Genomic DNA, 23,438 nt, shown 5'->3' on the forward strand with positions numbered 1-23,438 from the left:
AAGGTTAAATTTTGTGTCTTGGATCGACCATCAAGAACATCGACACTACACACATGGAATCGTCATCAAATGAGATTTCACCGTGACATTACCGTATTCGAGTTAAGTTTAAATAAAATTCACTTATGTGATTTGGATACGCTTTAACAAAAAAACTAACAAAAATGAATTTTTTTCTTCCATTTTTGTTCACACATAAATTGGTGGAAAGGGGAGTTTTGTGGTGTAGTTGTATTGATATAAAATCTAAATGTATGCAAGGTTAGATTATGTTTTTCATAAATAAAATAAGTTGGTCATTTGAATCGCTGGCAAAGTTACTCCGCAGGGTGTTTGAGATTGACTGTGTTGAACCAAATAAGAATTAATCAACTATTTAGTTCCTATGAAAATTCTGGATTAAGGCACTGTGACTCGATGAAAATGCTCCACAGCCACATTCGCATTTTCTAAGGAAAAGTTGATTCCCAAGCATCTTCCACACACTGGTAAAAAAAATTCATAACCCAGCACTAGTACAGGTCGTGCTTGAGATTCTATCCAAGTGTCAGCTTGCGAATGCCAGATCATAGTTCGAATCCAAACTTAACTAATGCTCGTAAAGCCCGACCACTTCAAGTGTAATTACAGTTTTTCCTTAAGATCTGCTACTAATTCCACGCTATTTTAACTCCAGCTAGATGAGCTATCCCATCTTCTACACTGTCACAAACATCCGCTAAAGCATTGACACGCCACTAGAGTTGACTTCTTAAAGTGGAATCATAAAATCAAGTTATTACAATCGAATAAATAATATAACATTGAAATAATTATCACAAACTTCAGATGTGTCCTTCTGCCCCCCTAGATTTAACCCATTTTACGACTTATGTTGTTTCACAAATTATTTTATTTTTTCAAATAAAAATTTAAGTTATATATTTACGTAAAAAAGAAAAAGTTTTAAAATATATTATGAAATCATATTTTATATTTACGCTGAAGTTTGTGTTTACGAGAATGACAGAAAAAATATGTTTTATCTTAGGGTCCTTGACAGGACATTTTCGTCTGTTCATTAATTTGACAAATTTGTTTCCTATGTAGATATTGATATTAACATAACTAGGAATCATCCCAACAACATACGCTGTGATAGATCGCTATTAAGACATTGACATGCCGGAAGCCCTCTCCTTGGACCCCCGACAGTGGCTGTGCCTACGGTTCTTACAAAGGCTTACACGCCTACGGTCCTTACAACCCTACGAACCCAACAAATCAAAGCTTAAGCAGTCAGACACGTGTCAAGGCTCCATTACAACAGCTGCCCACCACTCTCCAGCTCACCTGCCTGGCTGTGCTATTTCCCCCATCTTGTCACCTACCCTACTCATATAGACCAACTTAAGTGGCAAGCAAAGCAGAAAAGAAGGGATGACTCATAGAAATAAGAAGAGGTATAAAAACAAAGGAAATAAGAGAGAGAAAAAGAAAGAAGACAAAAAATTACGCCATCAAATTGGCGCCGCCGCCGGGGAGCAAAAGAAAAACCCGTGATAAACAACCACTAGCAACGACCAGAAAGGAATCAATTCACGGAGAAAGCATCAATTCACAAAGAAAGCATGAGTGAAGAATCCACCAATCAATCGAGCCACCCATCCAATCCACCTTCATCACCTCAGTCTTCTCACCACTCCCTCACCATCTCACTCCCCGAATTTTGGTCACTTCCGCCAATATGAAGCTCAACAACGACATCTACGAGAGCAGATGGATAATTTGGCCGCCCATGGCCACCTTCATCGGCCAAACCGCTCTTCCTCTAGATCTCGAGGCTAAGCAAACTCCCGCCACTGCCCCAAAGCAAGCCCATATGGCAACTGCAGTCCCCCGACCACTGAAGAGTGTTTTCAAATTCAGCAATCCATTAGATTCGGCTTCCCCGCCACTAAAAATTGCTCTGAATACGAAGCCCTTCTAGCCAGCCTCTGCCTAGCTCACGATCTCAAAGTCGATTGCACATTTGTATGTAAATTTCCTATCACCTCATATATCTCATTTTTCCTTAAACGTTATCTAACACAGAATAAAACAAGGCCATCATACGTAACACTGCAATCGCTACGGCCCAACAGCAAAGAGCCTACATACATAGCCCATTCTTCGCTATGGCTACTTTGCCACAAGACCCTCATATGTAGCCCTACAATCGCTACGGCCCTAAGGTTCACTACAACCCACACAATCCTACGGGTTTAACATACGTAGCCCACTTTTACTACGATCCTAAGGTTCACTGCAACCCACCCAACCTTACGGGTTTCAACAAAGAGCCAACATTAGCCCTACCCTTGCTATGGCTCTTTCGCCAAGAGAAAAAAAAAACCCTATAATAGCTACGGCCCGTTATAATAAACACTCTATTCCAACTTCGGGAGTAACCTAAAAGATTACTCCACCCCTGTTGGTGGTACACTTACCCCGCCTACGATTCTTACAAAGGCTTACCCGCCTATCATTCTTACAAAGGCTTACCCGCCTACGATCCTTTCAAAGGCTTACCCGCCTACGATCCTTACAAAGGCTTACCCGCCTACGATCCTTACAAAAGCTTACCCGCATACGATCCTTACAAAGGCTTACACGCCTACGATCCTCCCGCCTACGATCCTTACAAAGGCTTACACGCCTACGATCCTCCCGCCTACGATTCTTACAAAGGCTTACACGCCTACGATCCTTACAAAATTTTTTTTACCACGATTCTTACAAAGGCGTACACGCCTACGATTTTTACAAAAACTTTAATACGATCCTTACAAAAATTTAATACGATCCTTACAAAGCCTTACACGCCTACGATCCTTACAAAAAAAGAAAAATTGCCACGATTCTCACCAACAAACACGAAAAAGAACAGCACAAACTCCACTAAAATTCCCCTAAACTCTTACGCACCCAGTGTAGTTCAAAAAGTTGATAGTAATCACGAGATGCCTACAACCGATGTAGAGATTAAAACAAAGACAAAGTCGGCTCCAAAGTCACCTATGTACACCTAGCTATAAAAGCACATATCTTCCGAATAGAATTCGGCCCTAACTGCCCCAAAGTTAACAATGTATAAATGAACCTATGTAAAGGCAACCGTAAGCCATTCCTAAAGTGTTCCAAGGGAATCCCAACCCACATATCTCCACCTTAATGATATATCATCTCACCCACTTCCAGCAACCTCACCTCATAAGCCTCGGGTATCTGAAAAGCCGCTTTTATCACTAGGAAATATGTTGGATCAAAATTGCACGACATGTTTATATGTCCAGCTTTCCCAACTCCTCGCTCAAAAAGTCATCTGCAATTTCATTCCACTGAGACTCATAATAACAAGCCACTCCATATGACTTAAAATACTCCTCCCCACGAAACCCCGCCGGACTTAGCACAAACTTCTCCGCACAATCCAACCATCCCGAAGCATCCCCCAAACGACTATGGACCGAAACTTTCAGCGCCTTAGCTTTCTTTCTAACTGGAATTTCTACATCCTCCACTTTCTCTTTCCCCTTTTTTACAGACATCTCCCCCACTTTTTGTTTAGAACCCACGACATGAGCCCTCCTACGAGACAACTCATTTATGGGAACATTCTCGCTCGAGGATTCCCCTCCGCTTTCAGATCCCCCTTCACTACTCTCTGTCTCCGAACTATTCCCGTCTGAAATCCTCCCCTACATTACTGGACGCGGACAACAACTGATTCCGAATCAGTAGCACTAACTTCAAAGTCTTCCCCAGCTTCCCTCCTACTTTTAACCATGTCTTCTCCCTGCAATATCTACTGGAAAACCAAAGACACGTTCCCAAATGAACCCATTAATCTCCAAAAAACCCACATACATTCAAAGAATATCTATGAGAAGAAACGAAAAATTCCTCAGAATTCTCATCTAAAACATGCTCCACATAAGGAGAACAACATAGAAATTTCACCCTTAAAAGAAACCCGTCCACTTGCGCTTAGAAACCACCTTTTCGCCCTAAAAACAATAAATATCAAAATATAAACAAACCCACTTAAGAGCCCTCTTTTTATTATCTATTTATTTATTTATTAATTCATTTTTACTTCTACTTTTACATAACTCAGGCACTATTGAATCCCGCTCCCCAAACGACGCCTCCTAAAGAAGGCTCCTCCACCACGAGGGCAAATGATAGATCGCTATTTAGACATTGACATGCCGGAAGCCCTCTCCTTGGACCCCCGACAGTGGCTGTGCCTACGGTTCTTACAAAGGCTTACACGCCTACGGTCCTTACAACCCTACGAACCCAACAAATCAAAGCTTAAGCAGTCAGACACGTGTCAAGGCTCCATTACAACAGCTGCCCACCACTCTCCAGCTCACCTGCCTGGCTGTGCTATTTCCCCCACCTTGTCACCTCTCCTACTCATATAGACCAACTTAAGTGGCAAGCAAAGCAGAAAAGAAGGGATGACTCATAGAAATAAGAAGAGGTATAAAAACAAAAGAAATAAGAGAGAGAAAAAGAAAGAAGACAAAAAATTACGCCATCATGCTGATATTCCTTTCAGTTTCTCATCAACCACTCCGCGACCTTATGTGTCATTTCCGACGTTCCATGCATGAACGAGAGCAAAAATAAGTTCACACAGCTTAGTACAAATCGCATCTTCCACACACACAATTTCTACATCATTGACTCCCTGGAGGAGACTGGAGACGCAGAGTGAAATATACATACGAGCTCGATGAATCCGTGTCCCAAATCTTGTGGACAAGTCTCATTGACGCCTGCAAGTTTTGAATTTGCCATTTTTACTTTGCTTTATGTTGGTAACTATATTTGTAAACTACTATATATGCTTTTGGTAAAGGCAATCCAGGCGCTTACAAAAGTAAATAATACAAAAATGCGGCCTGGACTTCTCGTCAATAAGTCATTATTCTGCAAAGCTTTTGAGTAAATTAAAGGCCACGCACCTCTGCCCTTCCTTTTATAAATACATAGAAAAGTGAATTGACAAGGGATTTATACTAATTGAAAATTGACAATTGGGATTTATATATCAGATTATCGGCCAAGAAGCTTTGTTCGTTATTCCGTCCAAGAGTTGTTCCGATCGTGAGATGGACGAATAATTAAAATATAAATGAATAATTTTATTAATATTTGTTTAAAATTAAATTTATATAAATTCGGTTCAAAATAGGATAAGTGTAGTTTGTTCATTGTTGTATCTTTTAATATTGTTTTAACAGAATAACATGGTCTAAATTAAATTTTTAGTTATTCACCGAGTCATAGAGTATGATTTTCCGGTCAAGTAGTCTCTATCGAAGTCATCTGCACTTCTTTTGTACAACTTTTACTATTTATGCCTAAACTCTAGCTTGATATATATCCGTAGAACCGTAAGAATTTATTAATAGGCATTCAATATATAAGTTTAGAGTTTATAAAATTTACCTGCCCTATTATATTAGAGATTAGTTCAGGTATTCCAAATTTTGCAGTATTGATTTTGATTTTTAAATTTATGTATATGTGTAACTAATGTAAAATGAAACCCGTCAAAGACCGTCTAAGATTTCCAAAAAGTTTTTAAGATCCGTAACATTTTTCTAGAAATAACATATACATCTACACTTAATATAATTCATCAATCTCAAAATTGTCAATCTGTCGAGATATGATTGTATGCTCAAACAATGGACACTTTGGTTGTGAAAAAGAATAGTCCAAATTTTTGTCGATAATTTTAATCGAATGAATTTATCTCATGCATTCGTTCGAACAAGTGATATGGCACCAAATCCCGTGCCATGTAAATTTTAGATTTCAACTTTAAATCGATAATGATGGCCGAACTAAATGACCTATTAATCTTATCAACTAAATCCAAAGAACGGGCGATTATTATTATAAAGGAAGACCTCATAGATTTTTCATTAATTTTCCATGTCCTAAAGCTAAAGCATCTAAGCAAAAGCTAAATCTCTTATAAATTAAACCACCAAAATGATAAGTAAAGTGAAAGTTGCTCTCTTTTCATCGAGGAAGTGGAAGTTTCTTCCGCTAACCTAAATTCATGTATACTGTCCTCAAAAATTTCCTCCAACTTTCTACTTTGAATTTTCTCTTCTCCTTGATATTATTTACGAGTCCACTGACCAGGCATCGGTCACTTTTTTTTTTAATATCCGATTCGTACTTCTTCTTTTTTCCTGGTCATCAAACTCTAAAAGAATAAGAAAGTATTTACCAACTTGCATCCGTGATTTATTTGGAGTTTAATGCTTTAATTTTGACTTTTAATATTACAGTATAAATTTAATATTTAATCATAAAATATTTATATGCATTATTTTTTAGTTAGATTTATTTTTCAACTAATCAAAATCTTAAAAATCTATATGAATATAATGATCGTATATTTGAATTAACATGTATCGACTAAGGACTCGTTTCTTCCACCCCTCTCTATCGCTGTTTCTTGGGCTTTCTCGAGATTATAGAGTTGTTCTTAATTCAATTTGAAATTATCGAATCAATCTTGACATTATAAGTTCATAAGTGTTTTTTAATCTATTTTTAATCTCACTAACAGTTTATAAATTTCTTACAAATTATTTAATTTTTAATAATTATTAGTTTGTTCGATACTTAAAATTAATATTATATAAAAGCAGAGAATTAGTTTATGTTATGAGTTACTAAAATAATTTTGATTAGTTATATTATTTAAAATATATACTATAATATATTTTTAAAATATGAATTTACTGTATTCATACATCCCATTGAAAGCGGGGACCGGAACAAAAAGAGTATTCTTCCAAGATCAGAACCGGTTCAGGGTTTATTATTAAATATATCAATTTATCATTATAGAACTGCTTATATATTTTCACTAATATATTTTATTGAATCTCGGGTGATACACGAAGGTGACTCCCGTATTATGGGGCCGTTTGGGTTAACTTAAAAGAAGTGACTTCTTACTTGTAGTAAAAAAGTGGAGTAGAAGTGAGAAGTAAATAAGTTAATAGAGTGTTTTGAAAAGAAGCAGAAAGTGGAGTAGAAATGAGAAGTAAATAAGTTAATAGAGTGTTTTGAAAAGAAGCAGAAACTGTGAGAGAGAAGCTAGCATTCTCAACTTCTTAAAATTACTTCTACTTTTTTACACAAACGGGTCAAGAAAAGCAGAAGTAAAAAGCAGCGTTTGCTTCTTGCAAACAAACACCACCTTATAATTCCAATAATTCAATATATCAGATATATTATGCTTCTGGAGTGCAGAATATTGCAACTTTCATTGTTATTAATACTAGTCCCAGAAGCAAGGAAAGAAATGAGACTTTACCTACAAATCAAGTTGGCATCTATATATATAACTGCTTTTGTTGTATTAACTTAAGACTGCATGTGAGGCACACATCTCCCCATGCAACAATTTGTATGTTAAATTGTTAATTAATCCAAATTTCAATCATAATTTTCCGAGAGATTAATACTGGCATGTGGATTACACCTCATCACTTCTTTCACAAAGAAATAATACTCCATCCGTCCCTTTTTATCTATCCATTTTAGAAAAAAAAACACATACCAAAGAATAATTGATTGTATAAACTTTTTCATTAAATACCTCTAATTAATATCTTGAAAATGGTGGAATACCCTTACTTTGTGTCTTAAAAACATGAATTCAACCAAGTTTTAAATAAGTCAAGCCTTGAAAATTGAAATTATGGAGATATATTTGAAAAACTATCATTAAATTAGTTTTGAAAGTATAAATGAACAGATAAATAGGGACAAATTTTTACTTCCAAAGTGGACGAATAAATAGGGACCGAGGGAGTAATATTTTAAGACAAATGGTAATCAATCATTTTCACGAAGACAAGGACTAGCAATGTGAGGAGTGAGGAGCTTCCAGAAATGGACAACTGCTTATCTTTTTCTTAATTAGAGCGTCATGTATGAGGCTACGAAGATGCTAGAAACTCTTTAATTTATAGTAATTTGTATGAAGTTAAGACAATTATACAAATATTAATAAATCATGTAATCAATCCTGTAAAATATTACATTACTGTATGTGTATATTAGTAATTAATTAAAGCAGTTACATCAAAACATTACTCCAGGTAAAACGAGGCTCCAAGACAAACTCCCGGCCTCGGGCATCATACATGAGCAATAATACCGGTAATTGAAAAACACCATTTGAAGCACGTGGGTTTTAAAGCCAGTGGCACGAAAATGGATGCTTCAAACTCCAGATATGATAATGGACTCTTCAAAACGTACGTACACAGTGATCAGAATATATTGTTAGGTTGATCTTAGCTCTAGAAGAGATAACTGCAAAGATTTCACCAGATCATCCGCGCTCATGCGAAATCCTGCATCCATCTGTACAAAAAAACGCTAATTTTCAGATTTTTTTTTAATATATATGTTAAGAAGGTTTTTCATATTCATTACGTGGTCTAAAATAAGAGTTTATTTCAGAAAAAAGTACAATTTTCCCTGTTTCTGAAAATAAGGTTAATCAAACTGACACAGGATATGTGACAGGAATGAAACTATTTAAACTTCTAGAAATCAATGAGTTGAAGTACCTGAGAAATTATAGTGATCAGAAGGGAAGAGTTAGAAAATGGCATGACACTGCTGCTAATTATTGTCAAGTTTAGCTTCTCAATCTTGCTGAACAGCTTCACCGCAAGTCCTGCTATGTTCTTGCTTTGAACCCTAAACAGCACATTTCCTTCCGACATTCGGACTTCAATTTCTGGAAGAGACTCGCGGGGACGATAATCATAGTCCTCGTTAGATGAAGATGACTCTTCGTCTAGATAAATCCTAGATCTCTTTAGCGACGCGACGCCTTGATTTTTTGCATCAGTTGTCATGACAATCGACTTATGTTCCAGTGTCTTCACTCGTTCTTGTAGTTGTTTTATGTACTTTGTTGCATCTTCAAGCACGGATGCCTTGTCCATCTGCAAGTTGATTAAAAATGTTATATAAAGTTAATTAGATAAACATTTAATTCTAATCAACCGAATTAGTTTATAAGGATTTTTCGAAAGGAATTTAATTACCTTCTTTAAACCAGGAACAAGGGATGAAAGAGCAATAAACCGCTGAGTGAGTCTCTCTCGTCGTTTTCGCTCAGCCAAAACATGATCTTGGGCCTGTAAGGGTGTCCTCTTCACCGGAAAGGTTGTATTTGCATTCGGATTATATAAATAGGAGAAGTCTCCTTGATCATCCCCAAAATTTGTATCCAAGTTTTCTTTCTTAGCCGGCTTGATTAAGTAGGTCAACTCTTTATCATCCCATTGAATTGGCGTCGACTCTGCCTTGTCAAAAGATATAATGGCCGAAGATGAGGCCGGGCTAGGTCGCTTTGGAATTGCACCCTTTGTAGTACTGGAAGTGTTGATGATGTTGGTTCTAGGCAATTTGACCGGCTTCATGATCACATCCATTTCAGAGTTAAATACAAGATCATGCTTTGGATTGCCAATCACGGACTGATTATCGTAAGCCGAGTAGCTATCAGAAGAATATGACGAATTAAAAGCCGCCATCTCGTGATCAAGAACACTCATTAGGCTTTGTTGATGACTGACAATGGGATCATCCATTTCCTATAAACACAATCAAAACAAATTAAAAAATTAATCACTTCACTTAATTAATATTTAGTCCATGTTACAGTCATATAAGATCATTTGTTAATTTGGATGCAAGTCGATTAAGTACACTTACCAGTTCTGATAGCCACAATGCTGATGACATATCCATATTTTCTAATTAGTTCAGCTCCTCGACAATTCTTGATATCTGTACACAAGTGTAAACAACAAAGAATCAGACAAGATCGAAGTTCTTCAAACATAAGGCCGATTGTGCTACATCTCAGAAAATCTCAGAAGCCACATTTAAGTGCTTAATCAAAGGGAAGAAGTTACTTAATTATGATATATGGATTATACAATCTAGGGTTTATAGTAAATATATGTACCTCTAAATAACTCAAAATCAAATAACTGAGCGGGTATATGAGTGCTCTAACCCCGAAGTAAAATCGCTGGTAATAATCTCTGTGATTCAGAAACTGAGTCGTCAGATCTATGTTGTGATTAATGAGTGATCTATCTTCTTAACTTATTTATAAACACCAAGCTGTCCCAGCAAGATTATAATAGTAAAGAATTCCAAGTATACGGCACGTGTGAAAATGGACGCCTTATTCGTCGAACAAACACTTTCTCGATTCAAATAATTTTGCCGAATATAAAATTGAGTCAATTGAGGTCCCTCCCGCGTTGCGATAGCTCCAATCAATTCTCCTAGTCATCAGGTATGGAGCTACATATGGTCTTCTGGAGAAGGACAATTATTACTTTAAACGCATTATGCACATGTTATTTATTTAAATATATAAGCCAGTGCAAAACTGTTGACGTTTAGCAAAGCTTGTCTTCTTTCGTCGCCTTTTACGGGTAAACTATTGGAGTAATTGCCACAAAGTTGGAGGTATACAGAGCTGAGAGAGAGGAAGGTAATGCTACTAAGGGGTCATTTGTTAACCCCCGAATGAAACTAAAATGCTGGACGATACATGTATTTTCATTAAGACTGTTTGTTTACAATTATTCTTATAGCTGGACGGCACCAAAACTAGCTGGACGACTCATCCTACAAAATTGAGGCTCTGTGGTCCAGAAAATGCCGGTGCCTTCACTCTACTCACTGCGCATAACTTCTAATATAACTATAGTTGTACTATTCTTAACCCTCTTTAATTATAAATTTTTGTTATATTATTCATTATTCTTAACTTCTAATATAATATTTTGGTTATATTATTCATTATAAATTTTATTCAGATTTTTTATTCATTCAGAAATTTTATTCAGATTTAACAAATGACAGAAAAATATATTCGTCCAGAAATTTTACTCCTTCAGATTTTTTACTCATCCAGAAATTTGATTCAGATTTAACAAATGACCCCTAAGTACCGAGTATTACATAGTTCTACTTGGACTGAATTATTGCGACGATTAGTCAATTACTTTTGTAAGAGAGTAGGCATAATTAGTTTAAATATTTAGTATCTATATATTCAAAGTTTGATTTATTGATATTTACTTTTACTAGCTCATTTTACTAGTTTATGATTTGGGTCAAGCACTGATTTAAATAAATTTTTTATATTCATTAATTAGTATATAATATAAATTTTTTTAAATTATTATATTAATAGGATCTTTTTAATATGATTATCGAATTTATTATTATTTAGATATAATTTTTTGTATGTATTAAAATTTAAGAATGTTTCAAGTTTTGCTTTTAAAAAAAATTATTCTTCAAATACATGTCATGATATATATGTTTTATTCTAATAAAATTATTATACTGTTTTATGATTTTTAAAGAAATGGAAAAAATATTTAGCACCGACATGTATAACATTAATTAGAGTTCTCGTACATCTAGTAGTGATACTTATTTATCAAATTAATTTGAAGTGTATCATAATTTTAACCTAAATAATTCTTATTCAAACTTAATTTGTTATTAATTTTTTTTTAAAATTATGTGTATGACCAACTAGGATGATTATTATTGCATCAAACACAAATTGACGTTTTTTTAGTTAACTGCTTAACTTCCATGAAAGACTTCATAAACACAAGAATTTAGTGTACGCACCAAATAACTGGTTCGTGACTCGAACCATTATAAAACTACACAATAAGGACATAGAACCAGATGAAACAAAACCAGCCCGGGACTCTCCAGTATCTGGCCTTCGTGCCGATTTGGCCTAGTTCATCTTAATTTGTCCTTGATTATCTGGTGTTAAACAGGTCTCGATCATCAGCGTTGAGCGGTTTTTATAAATAAATTTAGGACTCGCTCTCTGAATGAAGCCAGCACTGAAAGATATCATATTAAATGAAGCCAATTTCAGATTAGCATCTTAATGATTTTCGATTGCTAAACCCGTTAGGCTCATAATTCTCCAAATTTATTATTTCATAATAAATTCTTGTCATATTAAGAAGTTTATTCTTGTAAGTTGTAACATGTTCTTGTCCTGCTATAAGCAGGTGTTGTGTCCGCCGTTTATCTTCGTATAAGTCTCCATCATTCCGCGTTTTAATATTGATGGCTCCCTAATTAATCCATCTTAGTTTGTCTTAATCTCAATAAACATGACCTAATAGTCAAATTAACTCATAAGTCTTTAATCAATTGACTTTTCCTCGTATCACTATTATGCACTCAGGAATGACGAATCCACTACGTCACTTGTCCGAGATCTCCAAAGATTTTCATCAATGTGTGAAACAAAAAACTTTGCTGTTAAGTTTAGATACACGTACAATGTAGTTTTATAAGAGTACATATGGAGCCAGCTAGCAAACCGGGTTCGCGTCATTTAGTGAACCTCACGTTTTCCCGGAGGAAAATCTGGATTGCATCCGCGTCTTCAAATCAATTATGTCAAGAAATCTAAAGTAGATATGCAAGATACACGATTATATGAAAAGAAGAGTGCATTATCATATCCCTGATTTTACACAGAGTTAGCCAGAAAAACTAGTTTACATTTTACGGGTAAAGTCCGTGCACTACGCCATATATGGCCTATCGCAATGGTGTAAACACGAGTGTTGCAAAATTATGTTGCATTAGAGGCACTAATCCATACCTATCGCAACGATAGCCATTCATGTCCATTTGATGTTGCAATAGCCAACACTATATGTTGCATAGAGTATTGGTAAAATAATTTTTGTAATATGATAATAAAATGTGCATATAATATGATTAATTTATTAAATATAATATTTTAAACATGAAATATTAAAATATAATTATTATATCAAATAATCAGATTGTACTTAAAATAATAAAATTTGAAACTAATTAATTATTTCTAAGCAATTACAATGCAACTGAATTACATTTTTAAAAATATCAAATACATAATAAATTTATATTTTTAAATAATTAATAAATTCAAAGTAAACAGAAATATTAATATAAAAAATAAAAAATAAATAAATTTGGGTGTTCCCGCTGCTGAAAAAGCGAGCGGCAAACTTTCCCCCCCCCCCTGTTTCATTTCGAGAGACAAAAACAAACAAAACAATTAATCGGGGCTTTCAGACACAATACACACTCACTCCGCTCACACAAACAAAACTCACTCACCTCCGCTCAAACTCACCCCTCTCCGCTGCTCAAACTCACCCCTCTCCGCTCAGATACACCGTCTCCGCCGCTCACACTCACCTGTAATTAGGTAAAATCGGGGTTTCAGGTTTTCAATCATGGCTTCGATTCAGGGCTTCGATTCAGAGCTTCTTCGATCGACGGAATTAGGGCTTTCTTTTCTTCATTTTGTTTTTACGTTGCTTTTCACTGTTATGTTCTTATTTTGTGTCTTTATTTTCCTTAGGGCTTCGATTAAATTGGGGTTTTACTGGAACTAGGGCTAGCTTCGATTTGCAGCTTCGATTTGCTTGGATTTAAGGTAAAATCCGCTATAATCCTTTGATTTTCACCTTGAATACATGCTTTGTTTTTGATTTTATATGTAAATGTATGTGTATTTTGTGTTGTGATTCTCTCTCTCTCTCTCTCTCTCTCTCTCTCGCTCTCTCTCCCTCTCCCACCCACACTCTCTCTGTCTGTCTCTCTGTCTCTCTCCCCCCTCTCTCTCTCTGTCTCACTCTCTCCCTCCCCCCTCCCTCTCACACTCTCTCTGCCTCTCTCTCCCCCTCTCCCCCTCTGTCTCTCCCCCTTCTTAGAGTCTATGTTAATTTGAGCTATTTGACTTAAGTTTTGTATTTTTTTTAAATTTTATATGTAAATGCTTGTGTAATGTTGTGTATTTTTTTAGATTTGAATGATTTAACTGTTCAACTTGCGATATCATATAATTACTGTAAATGTGTGTTTGCTTATAACGATTTAAGATTTGTATGGAATTAAGTAATTAAGTATAGTTACTGTTAAATTAAGAATAGCATATAATAAATTAAGATAGTATTCCTGATATAATAATATTTAGACTTTGGATGTTCTTTTTTTCTTAAGCTTGTCTTGCTCTGTGCTTTATATCCATGGATGTTCTTCTGTGTATATAGAATTGATGTTTGCCATGTAGTTAACTGTGTTAGTTAGACTATAATTATGTGCTTAGATTCCCTGATTTTCTTATGTTATGTATCTTGTGGAGTGTAACCTAAATGATATGAATATATGCTTACTTGATAAATGCTTACTGTGTTAGCAGTATAAGAGAATTAAGTTAGCTAGCTTAGAAACGATTGTGCACTGCCGTCGATTTATTAATGGTTCAATGCATTGGGTAGTTTTGTACTCTATAACCCGTATACCTCTGGATTGACATTATATATTGTAGGAATCTAGGAATGGTGAGATGTGCGTAAGTACATTTAATCATCATAAAATAATATATTGTTAATCTATTTAAACTTAATTTCAGACTATATCTAAGTAGGAATTAGGAACATGTATTACTAACTAATTATTCTTTTAATTAATAAAGTCAATAATTGGATAAACTGCTAATATTATAAGTTAATAACATGTAGTGATGGATGCTGAGGAAACTTGGACCGATCTCCCCAAATATAGTGAACAGTACATTACGGGTGTAAAGGCATTTCTGCTAAATGCCTTCCCCAAATTTGCTGTTGGTGATGAGATGACCTGCCCTTGCAAAAAGTGCAAGAACATCAAGTGGCAGAGTCACGATCTTATCTATGATCATCTCATCTGCAATGGTCCTTGTCCATTATACCTCAACTGGATCCTTGAGGTTTCAACCGGAAAGCGTAGACAAAATATTGAAGAGGGGACTGAATATATGGATGATCCATATATCACAGACTTTGGGGATAATTTAGATGAGATGTTGCGTCGTACTAACGAGCCAAATGTCGATGCAAAAAACTTTTATCGCCATCTAGAAGAGGGAAAGCAGCCTCTATATCCGGGATGTAAAAACTTTTCGCGATTAAGTTTTACTATTAAGATGTATTCGTTAAAGTGTTTACACGGAATTTCAGAGGCAGGACTTAGTGATATATTAGAACTGATCAAAGATGCCTTTCCCGAAGCAAATATTCCTTTGTCTTTTAAAGCCGCGAAGAACACAATTAAAGATTTAGGGCTCGATTATCAAAAGATACATGCGTGTCCCAATAATTGCATGCTATTTTGGGCTGAAAATGAAAAGGAAGAAGCATGCAAAAATTGTGGTGCTTCAAGGTGGACTGTAGTGGAAAAGAAAGGTGTCGGGGTCGACAATAATCCGAAGATGTCGATTCACAAGGTCCCGGCTAATGTGATGCGGTATTTTCCACTTAAACCTAGGTTGCAGCGGATGTTTATGTCCAAAGAGTTTTCAAAACTAATTCTATGGCATGCTAAAGGTCGGAAAAGAGATGGTAAACTTCGCCATCCAGCCGATGCGGAGGCTTGGAAACTGATGGATGTTAAATATCCTCACTTCTCGTCAGAACATAGAAACATTAGGTTAGGCCTCGCTGCGGATGGTTTCAATCCTTTCCGCACAATGAATACTACTCATACTACCTGGCCAATCATTTTGGTGAACTATAACCTTCCGCCTTGGTTGTGTATGAAGCAAGAAAATCTCATTCTTTCAACTCTTATATCTGGTCCACAGTCCCCTGGAAATAGCATTGATGTTTTTATGCAGCCCCTAATAGCTGAATTGAAGGAGCTATGGGATGTAGGCATTCAAACTTATGATGCGCTTACTGACCAGAATTTCACCTTACGTGCAAGTGTGATGTGGACAATAAGCGATTTCCCCGGCCTAGCAATGTTATCTGGTTGGAGCACGAAGGGGAAATTAGCTTGTCCCGTCTGCAATTACGAGACTTCCTCCATGTATCTAAAACATAGTAGAAAATTGTGTTACATGGATCATAGGAGATTTCTCAATCCTGAACATCCTTGGAGGCTTGATAAAAGGAAGTTCAATGGCCAAACTGAAATGCGAGGCTGTCCTGAGACTTTGTCCGGAACAGACATAGAAGAATTGCTGTTTGGCTTTGTAAATCAGTTTGGAGTGAAGAATAAACCCAAGAGAGGAGAAAAAAGAAAGCGGAAAGAAACTGTGAAATCAAAATCTCCTTTCAAAAAGAAATCAATTTTCTTCAATTTGCCGTATTGGAAGGACAATTTATGTCGACACAACCTCGATGTCATGCACATCGAGAAGAACGTTTGTGATAACATAATAGGAACTTTGCTTAACATTGCTGGAAAGTCAAAGGACCACCTGAAGGCTCGTCTAGATATGCAAGAGCTTGGCATCAGGAAAGTCCTTCATCCCATTCCTTCCCCTGACGGGAAACACCTTGAAATACGGGCTGCCATATTCGACATGACAAAAACTGAAAAAGAAATATTTTGCTCAGTGTTAAAAAAGACTAAATTGCCCTATGGAAGTGCATCCAATATTAGTAGGTATGTGAACCTGAAGGAGAGAAAGGTGTCAGGCTACAAGAGCCATGATGCTCATTTTGTCCTGCATTATTTGTTACAATTTGCAGTGAAAAAAACTTTAAAACCTGCTGCTGCCATCCCTCTTATCAGACTGGGGGCATTTTTAAGAGGGATTTGGAGCAAAGTTATCAACATAGATGATCTAAAGAGGCTGCAAGAAGAGATCATTGAAATTCTATGTCAATTTGAGACGGTTTTTGTGCAAGCTTTCTTCGACATAATGGTCCACTTACTAATCCACTTATGCAGAGAAATTAAATATGGTGGACCGGCTCACCTTCGATCCATGTGGTCAATTGAGCGCTATTTAAACAAACTCAAGTCTTATGCGCGAAATAGATGCAGACCTGAAGGGTCCATTGCTGAGGGTTACTTGGCTGAAGAAGGCTTAATATTTTGTTCAAGATTCTTAGGTGCTGAGGGATCAGGATCAAAAATTACAAAGCCTGCCAAGTTTGAAAGTTGTCCACAAAAGACTGAATATCCTTTAGGTACAAGAAAGAACAAAGATGGAAAAGCTATTGAACTAGACGAATCAGAATGGATGGCAATTCATCGATACGTTCTGTTCAATTGCGGGAACACTGAAATTGAGAGTCTGATTGAGTAAGATTATGTTTACTAGGTTCAGTCCATTATTATAATTCTAGCACATTTCTTTTTACTAAATTAACTAGGTAATTTTTATAGGTTGCATCGGTCTTTAATTGATGGATCATCGGTTGATGGTCATGTAAAGTCGAAAAAATACAAGAGAGAGAGAGAACATTCTGAGGATTTTTGGAAGTGGCTGAAGGAACACGTTGGCAAACAGTCTAATGTTTCAGAAGACTTGGAAGTGCTAGCAATGGGCCCTAATCGAGTAGCTAAGAAGTATAGTGGATATGTGATAAACGGATACAGATTTCATACAAAGTTCCGAGATGCTAAATGCACAACACAAAATAGTGGAGTATTTCTAACTGCTTTGACTACGAGTTTTGCTAGTTCAAAAGATCAGAACCCAGTGGTCGGCAATGTCAATTACTATGGGGCAATTGAAGAGATTCTTGAAGTCGATTATTGGGGAGTTTATTCAGTGGTATTATTCAAGTGCTGCTGGTACCAAGAAGAAAAGGACTTGTATGGGCTGACTCGAGTTAATTTCAACAAATTATGGCATAAATCTGATCCATATGTCGTGGCATCACAAGTTCAGCAAGTGTTCTACGTAGAAGATCCTACTGAAAAAATGTTGTACAACGTTATCAGGAAAATGCCACGGGATTGGTGCGATGTCGAATCTGAAATTGCAGATGATGATAAAGATGATACAAATTTACATAAAGAAATCAGTCTTGCTGAAATAGAACATGAATTCAATGATGCTAGTTGGTGTAGAGATGATGTGCCACCAAGACAAGTCCCACTCTAGTATTGGTGTATTTAATTAAGAATATAATTTTAATTGTTTAGTAATTGCCACTTGTGTCATGTAATGAGTTCTGTATTTTGAATATGCTAGTGATTGAGTTCTGTATTTTGAATGCTAGTGATTTAGTTTTGTATTTTGAATGCAATTTGATAATCTAAGTAGTTGCTTTTGCTATTACTTAATTTGTAGGTGCAATTTAATTGTTATTTTCCGATTTTATGCTTTATTATTGCTTTATTGTTGCTAGCATTTCTAAATTTATTATTGCATTATTTATGCTTTATTATTGCATTATTATTGCTTTTCGTGCTTCTAATGGAACTCTGTCCATTTCTTGCAGGATGGAAGAATACGTAAACCTCAGATTCCATCACCAGGGAGAGTTTTTGAGTACAGCATATGCTGGTGGGGAAGAAACCGTCATAGGGGATGTCGAGTGTGATAGGTTTTCGTATACTGTGTTGATGGAGTATATCAAGGACGACCTGAAATATTCAGAGATTGGAGGTGTCTACGTTTACGAGGGCAAGCCATGGGGTTGGAAGTTGTTGTCAAATGATGCTGACCTCTCTGCAGTGGGTCAAGGGCTCAATAATTTTATTGACTTTTACATTGACAACGTTGTTGATCCTACTATTGAGCCTATCAAGCAAATGCAGCCGCACGTAATTATAAGGCCAAGACAGGGAGTATTTGCAGGTATGGCTATGTTGTCTGTCGTTTGTATTAGATATGATATAATGTTAGACAAATAGATTATAGAGACTGTGATCATAATAATTATTAGAGCAATTTGATCTAAGAGACTGTGATATAAATATATATATATAAGAATGATGGTGGACACAGGATCAATAGATTGTAATATATGTAATATATTTGTAATAGATGCCTAAAACCAAAACTTATGTTTGCAGCTAAAAAACAAAACAGACGTGTGTTTGTTACCACTTATCAGTTGCAACAGCAGCAAAAGAAGAAGGCAATTCAGACTAGGAGTTCATTGCAAGCTGTCACTCGGAAGTCTCCGCGGCTGAATAAGGTGCAAGCAACCCCAGATAGACTTGAAAGTGAAAAGGCTGTTGCTGCTAAGCGGAAACTGGACTTACCGGATCATTCTCGTGAAGAAGAAAAAATGGGAGAAAATAAACTGAAGGTTAGATAAAAATGAAAAAATGGACTGTTGCTGCTGCCTTAAATTGTTTGAGTTTTAGGCCTTTATAATTTTATTTTAGATTGCCAATAAGTAGTTTACTGAATTTGTCTTGCAGGATTGCGATCTTCCCCCTCCACCGCCTTTAACAGAGTATGAAATGCAAAAGGCTGTGAGAGTGAAGAGGAATAATGAAATTTTTTTCGCTCTCAATTTACCTACACTCTCAGTTGAAGTTAGAAATTCTATGGAAAAAGTAAAAGGAAAAGGAAAAGGAAAGGAAAAGGAACAAGCTGGCAGTGATGATGAATATGATCCGGGTGAAGATAACACAGCTATAAGTGAAGAAGATGTTGGATCGGCCACTAAAGCGAAGGTATTAATTTATTGAACTCTTTCAAGTTCCAATACTAAGAAATTATATCTGGCTTAAATAATAATACAATGTAGGAGTAAAGATCTCAATATTTTATTGCTCTAAATATTTAGATGTCTAGATAAATATTTTATTGCTATAAATATGTCTTGTTTTGTTGCTCTAAATAAATAGATGTCTTATTTTTTCTATTAATTTTTAAAACTACCTTGATATGTAATCTACTGCATTTCTCAGAAACGGAAAGCAGAGAAGAGCAAGGTGCTTATTGGACGTGGACCTACAACTCGTTCGCGAGCTAATGTCGCATCCAAGAAGCTTCAACATGTTGAACCTGTAACGGAACATATGCCAGACCCTGTAATCGAACATGTTGAACCTTCTCTACTTGAGATTGTGCCAGACCCTAGTGAAGCACGAGGTTCAATGGAAGCATTTTGGGCTATGCGAAAGCGGCAAAAGGAAGAAGAAGCTGCTGCAAAGGCTTCTGAAGCTGCTGCAAAGGCTTCCGAAGCTGCTAAAAAGGCTTCTGCAGCTGCAAAGACTTCTTCGGCCCCAAAGGATTCAACAACTGCAAATGCTTCAGGAGCTGGTTCTGTAAATGCAGAGGAAAATATAAGCCCTGAAATCGAACAAGACGAGGAAGACGAGGAAGCAGGTTAAGTATTCTTTTATATATATAAACTTGCATCTTTTGTTTTGTTACCAAATATGCACTACTCAGTAGCTTGAATTATTGTTGGCATGCATATATATATATATATATATATGTATGTATGTATCAGTTTTTTTTCACATCTCATGTACTTGGTAATTGTAGTTGAAGTTCCGAAAAGGCCAAGAGGAAAGACTAGGATGGACAAAGTTCACGCCAGAACCTCTGATAAAAGAGTTGTTCTTCAAATGAACGAACGCTTCCAAGCTGTGTCGGACGACAGCAAAATCAGTGCTGAACTAAGCAACTTCTTGGGGACACTTGCGAAGAGATGTGTGTCCTTCACTTATGTCAGTTGGCGTGATGTTCCAAAGAGTTTAAAGAACACAATGTGGAATTATGTTAAGGTATTATACCCTCTTGCAGTTTGTTTCTCTTTTGCATTTTGTCTCTCTTTTTTCTATTCGTAGGTTTCTTTTTTTTCTATTCATGTTTTGTACCTTGAGATATGTGGAAAGTTGCTGTTGATGTGTTTCGTAATTTTAATTTATTTTCAGCAAAGGTATATTATACCTGATGAATGTGAAACTTGGGTACTGGATACCATTCATGCATCTTGGAGATGCCGAAAAAGTAGAATTAAGGAGGCACATTACAAAGCATATCCAACTGATGAAGAAAGGCTTGAACATAGGCCCGATGATATTCCACTGGAGAGTTTCAAAATGCTCCTCGCATATTGGAATGACGAGAGTATTCAGGTGGCATTATGAAATTTAACTACAAGTTTATTTTGGTTACAAATTCAACTTGCATTAATTTATTTATGTCCTGTTTTTGTAGTATAAAGCAAGAAAAAATGCAAGAAGTCGTAGCAAATATGCGGAGACGCACACTGCAGGTCCAAGGAGTTTCGCACAAATTCGAAATGAAATGGTATGTCATATTAAAGATTAGCCGCAGGATACATTCAATTTATATGCTATGCCCTGCCAAGCATAGATATATATTTTAAAATTATAAGTCAGTTAAACATACAAAATTGTGTACTCATGTTTGCCTAAATCTTACTAGACGAAGGAGGCTGATGGTACTGCACCATCGGATGCAGAAGTTTTTGTCAAAACTCGTAAGCGAAATCCTGGCCGCAAGTACAAGACTGATACCAAAAAAATCAAAGAGAAAGTTGTGAGTATTTTATTTTCAGAGTCTTGTACATTTGTGCATTTGTCAATTTAATTATCTTTTCATTTTAAGTATATTGTCCATGTGTATCTTTTTTAGTTTAAAAAGTCACTGTTTCAATATTAGCCAAACGACCCCCATGATCCATCTTACCTAGTAAGTACTGGTAGTTTTGCTATATGAAAGCGAAAATCATAATATACATGTTACTCCTCCATTTTTCAGTCCTCATCTAATTGAAAATGTACGAAAATCAGATTGCATTAAGAGTCTGAACATTATGTTAAAAATAAATAGGCCTAATATTGCTCATTATCTTCTACATTATTTGTACAGTTTATTGCTATAAATATTTATCTTTTTTACTTTAAGTCACTTTTTTTTAATTTAAGCCAAACGACCCATCAACTTGTTTAATATATCGCAGTTTCATGTGTATTCATTTAAAGTATATTTTCCATGTGCATTTCTGTTTTGTAGGACGATATCGAAAAACAAATCAAAATATCAGGAGATGGCACTGATGAGCTACTACTTTCTGGTGGCAAGAAGCATGGGAAGACTTGGCTTTACGGGAGGTGTCCAAATGCAGCCAAAGTCCCTCGCAGTACAAGTTCAGGGAATAGTTACGTGGAAGACCTGGCATGTAAGATCAAGGAAAGTCTGGCCGAAGATGTCAAGGAATCAGTGAGCAAGCAAGTCCAAGAAGAAGTGGATGCTCAAGTAAACAAGAAGGTCCAACAAAACTTGACCTTGGCGCTTAAAAAAATTGCGGAGGCAAACCCAGGCATCAAAATTAATATGGAGGATTTTTGTCCAACAGCTTCGAGTGATGATGAAAATGGTACGCCTATAACTGGCGGTGCTAGCTGCTAGGTTCTCCATGTTGTCTCCATCTCCAGTAGTAATAGTATTAACCTATTTCCTGCTTTTGGGTATATTTTGGTCATCAACTAGTTGGTAAATTAAGGATTTGGTAATTTCTTTTGTTTTAGTTTGGTGAATTGTGAATTGTGCTTTTGGTTGGAGTTGGTGAATTGTGGATTTGGTTGGAGTTGGTATCTGCTTGGATTTGGTTGAACTTGTGTAGCTATTTTGGTTTGTAGATGTTGAATTGGTTGGATTTATTGGGAATTTTAATATTTTAAACAGTATATTTTCAATTTGTTTCATGAAAAAATGTTGCCATTGATTCATAAAATGTTGCAGCTTGATGTAATAAAATGTTAAAAAGCTCTCTTTAATGTTGCACTAGCTCATATCTATGTTGCAGTTGTATAAGAAAATGTTGCAATTGCATAACTAATATGTTGCAGTAGAATAACAGGTGTCCATATGTGGGACTGACACGTGTCTCCATATGGTAGAGACACGTGTCTTCATCAGGTAGTGACACGTGTCACCAGACTGTAGAGACACGTGTCACCATCTGGTAGAGACACGTGTCAGCGTCCCATAGAGACACGTGTCAGCCACTGGACTGACACGTGGCACTGGGGACCCAGAAGTGGGGCCCACATGTGGGACCCACAAATGGGTCCCGTTTTTTTTTAAAATAAGGAGGTCTAACGTAACATAAAATATTTGTTGCTATAAGGTAGTCAGATGTTGCAATAGCGGTCTATTGTGACAGAAAAGCCCGTGTTGCAGTAGGTAACCATTATGTTGCAATAGAAGCCTAGGGCAACATCGAAAAAAGCAACTTAAATTTTATGTTGCAATAGCCAATTTTCGGGCTATGGCAACATATTTGGGGGTTATTGCATCATTTTTTTGATGTTGTTGAAGGCCATATATGGCGTAGTGGTGATAAGAGCATTTTCAACGTTGTTAGAACTGTAAGTCTAATTCATATGTTAACTATATTTGACTAAACAATATAACTAATAACATCAAAACAAAATTATATATTATATGTTACAAATTATACGCAATATCTTATTTGTCTATTTTAGCCAAGCATCTTTAGCTAATATCGTTGGATATACTCTAATATTAATGCTATATTAATATAGCACCCACC

At 36.1% G+C, this 23,438-nt stretch overlaps 2 protein-coding genes across 6 annotated transcripts; one reads left to right on the forward strand and one right to left on the reverse strand.

Annotated features, from left to right (window-relative positions):
• Positions 1 to 8,096: 8,096 nt before the first annotated feature.
• LOC108195620 (transcription factor NAI1) lies at positions 8,097 to 10,197 on the reverse strand. Of its 2 annotated transcripts, none has more exons than XM_017362601.2 (5): positions 10,064 to 10,197; positions 9,808 to 9,882; positions 9,135 to 9,686; positions 8,649 to 9,032; positions 8,097 to 8,439 (listed from the first exon to the last, which is right to left on the reverse strand). In XM_017362601.2, the coding sequence occupies exons 2-5, from the start codon at positions 9,841 to 9,843 to the stop codon at positions 8,359 to 8,361; spliced, it is 1,053 nt and encodes a 350-aa protein (XP_017218090.1). In that variant the 5' UTR covers positions 9,844 to 9,882; positions 10,064 to 10,197; the 3' UTR covers positions 8,097 to 8,358. The 2 variants fall into 2 exon arrangements, with proteins under 2 accessions (XP_017218090.1, XP_063937002.1); XM_064080932.1 differs by having other exon boundaries at positions 10,115 to 10,170.
• Positions 10,198 to 13,128: 2,931 nt separating this feature from the next.
• Positions 13,129 to 22,469, forward strand: LOC108207459 (uncharacterized). Of its 4 annotated transcripts, XM_064080818.1 has the most exons (11): positions 13,177 to 13,366; positions 13,523 to 13,597; positions 18,387 to 18,745; positions 18,964 to 19,202; positions 19,318 to 19,575; positions 19,813 to 20,233; positions 20,396 to 20,637; positions 20,788 to 20,991; positions 21,074 to 21,166; positions 21,305 to 21,418; positions 21,896 to 22,469. In XM_064080818.1, exons 3-11 carry the CDS (start codon positions 18,388 to 18,390, stop codon positions 22,289 to 22,291), a joined length of 2,325 nt encoding a protein of 774 aa, XP_063936888.1. In that variant the 5' UTR covers positions 13,177 to 13,366; positions 13,523 to 13,597; position 18,387; the 3' UTR covers positions 22,292 to 22,469. The 4 variants fall into 4 exon arrangements, with proteins under 4 accessions (XP_063936886.1, XP_063936887.1, XP_063936888.1 ...); XM_064080819.1 differs by having other exon boundaries at positions 13,177 to 13,597; XM_064080816.1 differs by lacking the exons at positions 18,387 to 18,745; positions 18,964 to 19,202; positions 19,318 to 19,575; ... (4 more) ...; positions 21,305 to 21,418; positions 21,896 to 22,469 and adding exons at positions 14,685 to 17,238; positions 17,323 to 18,092 and having other exon boundaries at positions 13,129 to 13,366.
• Positions 22,470 to 23,438: the final 969 nt, after the last annotated feature.

This window comes from Daucus carota, chromosome 7 (genome assembly GCF_001625215.2).
Source record: "Daucus carota subsp. sativus chromosome 7, DH1 v3.0, whole genome shotgun sequence".
Lineage (NCBI taxonomy): Eukaryota > Viridiplantae > Streptophyta > Magnoliopsida > Apiales > Apiaceae > Daucus > Daucus carota.